We start from the raw sequence: 6,165 nt of genomic DNA, 5'->3' as shown, positions 1-6,165 counted from the left end.
GATAAAATGGAGAGAAAAACTAGATTTTTGCAAATTGCCTCTTACGTGTCTTCTCTGGAGTTTCAAAAAAGACAAGAAATCAAACTGTGCTCCGATTTATTGAGTCTGCAAACTCAGTTATTTCTCATCAAATTCTCTCACATCCCAATCTTGCTATCATACACATTAATTTTCCCTAGAAGATGAGGTTTTGAGAGTGCTACAAGAGCGGACAGAGATAGAGATACTAAGGGATGCTGTGTCAGTATGAGGTGTGATGCATTCATCTAAATACATCCAGATCCACTGATGCCATTCAGTACCAGCTTCTTACACGCTATCAGTGCTTCTTTCTAAAGTCAAATAGACATTTGCTCACCTCCCTGACTGCATTAGTCACATAAATAATATAAACAAGACACATGAACAGGAATAAATCACTCAATCAGAACACTTCATTAACACAGCGACCCCAAAAAAGTAATTATAGAGACTTAAGTCATCTTTGAAAATGTATGAATTTGGTCACATTGCATGACAAAATATTAAAGCAAGCTCATTTATTTTAAAGAGAGAACAAGCACAAGTACACTTTAAAAGCAAGACATTTCGAAAAATATGCTTGCAGGATTTTAAAATGATAAAACAATAGATATGTTTGTTCAAAATTAAGTATTTGGAAGCTTTTATAAAGGAAAAAAACATGTTGTTAGTGAGGTATTCTAGCAGGGCTAGTTCGTCAAGGGTTTTAGCCAGTAAACAGGATGGTGTATCGATCAGGACACAGGAATGAAGACGAGGAGATGTAATTTCTTCAATTAACTGTATTGAGATCCAGCAGTTTTCATCAGAACATTCCAATATCCTGCATTGTCATTATAGTCTGATAAGAAACAAATAAATCACCATTAGGTACTGATTACTATGCAACATAAATAATAAATCCACCCAAATAATACAAATCAGATTCATCAAACATAAAGATATCAATAAGCATTGCTATGTCCCTTTAAACATAATCTACTATTACATAATGAGGATATTATTTCCTTCACATAATAGCTTCACCTCCTAGATCACTGACCAGTTTACCTAAACTATATTAAAAAGGGATTTACAGAAGGAGAAATGGCGACATCCTCTGGCCAGAAAGGCTAATGCACAACAGCGTCTGCAAGTGGTCTCCTGAGCACGATATTAACTCTTCTTAATTCAATGTTATAAACGTTACAACGTAATTTAAACATCAGAAAGCTCACATCAGGTAAATTAGTATTTCCTACAGTATTTTACAGCATAAACATTGTTCTATCGCTATACATCTCACTCATCACGCTGGGCATGGTAATGCATTGTAATTCTACAGTGTAGAAACACGAACACAATGAAGTGACCACTTACTTTTTGTCATGAACTCAACACATAAATATTGGAAGCTGGATCGTTCAGAACAGATAAAGAAAACTACACAACACATGTATGTAGGCTGAACTATGCTGCTGAACTTGAACACTTTCCCGAACTCACTATAACCACACTAACTACACACTTCCTCCCCGTAATCACCGAAGAAGAGTCTTAAAGCGGCAGGCACCCAGAAACGTCAGAGCCTTTTATACAGCCGCCCCCAAATGTGCAAGCACATTTGCTTCCATTAAAGGCTCATCAGTCCGGCTGAGGGGGGCTCACCGAGGCATCATCCTCCCCCGACGGGAGAGCTGGCAACATCACCAACCGAGCTACCGGTCGTGTGTACACATGTCCTCTGATGTCCACATCAGCGGATCTAATGCATCCATCGTCGCTGCGGTGGACCTTGGTTACATGTCCAATGGGCCACAGGGCTCGAGGTAGCTGTGGGTCCACCAGCATGACAACAGCCTTATCCAGTAGTTCAGGAGAAGCGGAGTGCCATTTCTGTCTGGTCTGCAGCCCAGGGAGATATTCTCTGATGAATCTGGACCAGAATTGGTCAGCAAGAACCTGTGAATGCCTCCAGCGTCTGCGACTCAGGAGCTCCCTCTCAGGATAGACCACTTGGGGTAGAGATCCATCAGGCCGCCCCATAAGCAGACTATTTGGCGTCACAGGGTCGATATCCGCAATGTCGGCAGATACATAACCCAATGGTTTAGAGTTAAGGATTGCCTCAACTTCCAGGAGAACGGTGAGAAGGACATCTTCATGAACAGGTTGTGCCCCCACACAGGTGTAAAGTGCAGACTTGACGGAGCGTACCTCTCTCTCCCACACTCCTCCAAAGTGTGGAGCTGCTGGGGGGTTAAACTGAAACTTAATCTTCTGACACGCGAGTCGTTTCCGCAAGGTTGGCTCCATACTGGCAAAAGCCTCTCTAAGTTCCCGTTCTCCTCCTCTGAAGTTGGTCCCCTGGTCTGACCACAACTCTACAGGTGTCCCCCTTCTGGCGATGAACCGTCTTAGGGCCATCAAGTAAGCATCCGCATCCATATTTCTGAGGAGATCCAAGTGTACCGCCCTGGATGTTAAACACTTAAATATTATTCCCCAGCGTTTCTCCTGGCGTCTGCCCATCTTGACAAACATGGGTCCAAAACAATCCACGCCAGTGGAATGGAAGGCGGGTTTGTGTAATCGGAGACGAGCAATGGGAAGGTCCGCCATTCGGGGAATGGAAGGCTGAGCTCTCCAGCGCTGACATTCGGCACAAGAACGCTGATGTCTGCGAATCGCCTCCCTTCCATGGATTATCCAGAACGATCGCCGCATCTCTGCAAAGACCCGCTCCGGACCAGGATGGAGCAGGTCGCTATCAAACCTTTGGATAAGTAAGCGTGTAACTGGGTGTGAGGCATCCAGAACTACAGGGTGCAATGTCAAGTCATCTTGACCTTCCAAACGTCGTAACCGACCTCCTACTCGTATGAGATCCGTGGATCTATCTAACTCCGGAGCCAAGGTGAGTAATCGACTCCCAGGTGAGACAGGTTTCCCAGCTGCAAGGAGTTTGTAGTCCTCTGGAAATGACTGTCGTTGGGCTCGCTGGAGCACAATCCAGATGTCCTGAGTCATTTGCCTCAAGAGGCCAGATCTGAAAGCCTGGACCTGTGGCTGGCGCAGGATAAGTCCAATCCTCTGGAGTCAACACTCGGTCTCAGCTGGAATTGGGCAACCGACTCCTTGGGTTACAAACATAGGCCTGTGTCCTACGAGGTACCAACTCTGAGGAACATTTACAGAGTTCTAGCTACTCAATACGATCCCTTGGGATACATGTTACCTTTCTCTACCCGAGCGAAGCTCATCATCAGGCAGCTGTGGGATAAGAAGCGAGGCTGGGATGACTCTAACTTACCCGCCGAACTCCTGCAAGCCTGGTCCAGCTGGGAGGCTGAACTTGAGTCCTTACCTTTCCTCACATTTCCACGTGCATATGTTCCGGCGGACGCCAACCTTGAGGGTGCTACCCGTGAGGTGCACATCTTCGCAGATGCGTCTGAGCAGGCTTATGGAGCTGTAGCCTACATGAGAACTGAGGACAGGGAAGGCCAGATCCACCTGTCGTTCATCCTTGCTCGTTCACGAGTAGCTCCAAGACGCCTGCATTCTATCCCACGCCTGGAGCTTTGTGGAGCTCTGGTTGCAGCACAGCTGGCTCATGTCCTTGAGAGGGAACTAAGCTTGACAGTGGCTCGAACTGTGTTGTGGTCAGACTCCACTACAGTCCTAACCTGGCTACACTCCCAGTCTTGCCGATACAAGGTCTTCGTAGGTGCCAGAATAGCTGAGATACAGGAGTTAATTGAAGAAATTACATCTCCTCGTCTTCATTCCTGTGTCCTGATCGATACACCATCCTGTTTACTGGCTAAAACCCTTGACGAACTAGCCCTGCTAGAATACCTCACTAACATTGGTCCTTCGAGCCGGATAGCAGTATTCAGGATGGAGTCAGATCAATGTTAGTGAGGTATTCTAGCAGGGCTAGTTCGTCAAGGGTTTTAGCCAGTAAACAGGATGGTGTATCGATCAGGACACAGGAATGAAGACGAGGAGATGTAATTTCTTCAATTAACTCCTGTATCTCAGCTATTCTGGCACCTACGAAGACCTTGTATCGGCAAGACTGGGAGTGTAGCCAGGTTAGGACTGTAGTGGAGTCTGACCACAACACAGTTCGAGCCACTGTCAAGCTTAGTTCCCTCTCAAGGACATGAGCCAGCTGTGCTGCAACCAGAGCTCCACAAAGCTCCAGGCGTGGGATAGAATGCAGGCGTCTTGGAGCTACTCGTGAACGAGCAAGGATGAACGACAGGTGGATCTGGCCTTCCCTGTCCTCAGTTCTCATGTAGGCTACAGCTCCATAAGCCTGCTCAGACGCATCTGCGAAGATGTGCACCTCACGGGTAGCACCCTCAAGGTTGGCGTCCGCCGGAACATATGCACGTGGAAATGTGAGGAAAGGTAAGGACTCAAGTTCAGCCTCCCAGCTGGACCAGGCTTGCAGGAGTTCGGCGGGTAAGTTAGAGTCATCCCAGCCTCGCTTCTTATCCCACAGCTGCCTGATGATGAGCTTCGCTCGGGTAGAGAAAGGTAACATGTATCCCAAGGGATCGTATTGAGTAGCTAGAACTCTGTAAATGTTCCTCAGAGTTGGTACCTCGTAGGACACAGGCCTATGTTTGTAACCCAAGGAGTCGGTTGCCCAATTCCAGCTGAGACCGAGTGTTGACTCCAGAGGATTGGACTTATCCTGCGCCAGCCACAGGTCCAGGCTTTCAGATCTGGCCTCTTGAGGCAAATGACTCAGGACATCTGGATTGTTGCAAGCCCATTGACGCAACTCAAATCCTGCAGAAATCAGAAGATCCCTGAGGCGATCCACCAGCAGTTTAGCTTCACTCTGTGTACTCACGCTCTGCAGGCAGTTATCTACGTAAAAGCAGTTCTCAACCGAGAATCTCAGGTCATCGTCCGGCTGGCAGTGGTCAACAACATGGCGCTGCAGGGCGTATATCGCACAGCACGGGCTACAGGTTGTGCCGAAAGGCAAAACTTGCCACTCAAATGTTCTTGGGGTTTCTTCTACCTTCAGGTCCCGCCACAGGAACCTTAGAAGGTGGCGATCTTCAGGGATGAGGCGGACTTGATGAAACATCCCCTTGATGTCTCCACTAACAGCTATGGGACGTTCACGAAATCTCAATAAGACTCCCAGCAAGGGGGCACCAAGGGTAGGGCCAGGTAGCAGGTACTGGTTCAGGGTCTGCCCGAGGTACTGGTGAGAACAGTTAAAGACCAGGCGGTTCTTTCCGTTGTGGCTGACGAGATGATGTGAGATGTACCATCCTTCTTTGGTAGAGGTCTCCTCAGTGACTTCCCTCACAGCACCCGTTTCTATGAGCTTCTGCATTTCCATCTTGTACGCATCTGCTAGTTTAGGGTCCTTTAAGAGTCGCCTCTCAGTACTACGTAACATGGGCATAACTGACTCCTTTGGCGAGTGCAAAGGTGGCATGCTTGGATGGCGCAGCAATGGTGTGGCGTACCTGAGAATTCCATCTACATTAGTACGGACCGTCTTGGCTTCAAGCAATGCTGCAGCCTGCTGATCCAGCTTCGACCGCGTCACCTCTCTTTCATGTCGGTAAGGTACAGTGTCTACTTGCCAGAGCCTCTCAACATGCTTGTAAAGCTCATCCATTGGTGGCGCAGATGATGTAAACAGACACTGTGCAGGTTGGATTGGCCGCCCCCTGAATGGGGTAGGGCCTTGAAGAGTCCACCCGAGCCTGGTACAGACTGCGGCTGGGCCACCTGGTGGACCAAGCCTGACTGGTTCGACAGGTGTTATCAGCTGAGGGTTGTCAGAGCCTACAAGGAGTGTAGGTTGAGCATCTCTTAAAGCAGGTAGGGGAATGCCACTTAGGTATTTGTATTTCCTCTTCAGACGGTCAATGGGGTAAGTGTGCTGTGCTAGACTGAGGCGGCCAGCCGTGAAGGCACCATTGATCTTATAGCTGGTGTGAGGGTTTGCGGCTGGTGAGACATGGAAAGACACCGTGTGGCCATGGAGGATCTGGATGTCCTGTCGGACTGTACGCAAAGGAAGCGCTTCAGGAGTGCCCTTTATGCCAAGAAACTTAGCTGCTGCTGGCAACAACATGGTCCTCTCTGACCCATCATCAAGGATCGCAAAGGTATCAA

The 6,165-nt window shown here is 48.0% G+C and overlaps 1 protein-coding gene across 1 annotated transcript; it reads right to left on the bottom strand.

Annotated features, from left to right (window-relative positions):
- Window positions 1–666: 666 nt before the first annotated feature.
- Window positions 667–3,048, bottom strand: LOC113053556 (uncharacterized). Its single transcript, XM_026218677.1, has 2 exons — window positions 1,381–3,048; window positions 667–862 (listed from the first exon to the last, which is right to left on the bottom strand). Exon 1 carries the CDS (start codon window positions 3,028–3,030, stop codon window positions 1,645–1,647), a length of 1,386 nt encoding a protein of 461 aa, XP_026074462.1. The 5' UTR covers window positions 3,031–3,048; the 3' UTR covers window positions 667–862; window positions 1,381–1,644.
- Between the last annotated feature and the right edge of the window lie 3,117 nt (window positions 3,049–6,165).

This window comes from Carassius auratus, chromosome 34 (genome assembly GCF_003368295.1).
Source record: "Carassius auratus strain Wakin chromosome 34, ASM336829v1, whole genome shotgun sequence".
NCBI classification, from domain to species: domain Eukaryota; kingdom Metazoa; phylum Chordata; class Actinopteri; order Cypriniformes; family Cyprinidae; genus Carassius; species Carassius auratus.
This window is presented reverse-complemented; position numbering and strand designations above follow the sequence as displayed.

Excerpts from the sequence above, each read along its gene's own strand:
- LOC113053556 (XM_026218677.1), bottom strand. The coding sequence starts at position 3,030 with ATGACTCAGGACATCTGGATTGTGCTCCAGCGAGCCCAACGACAGTCA.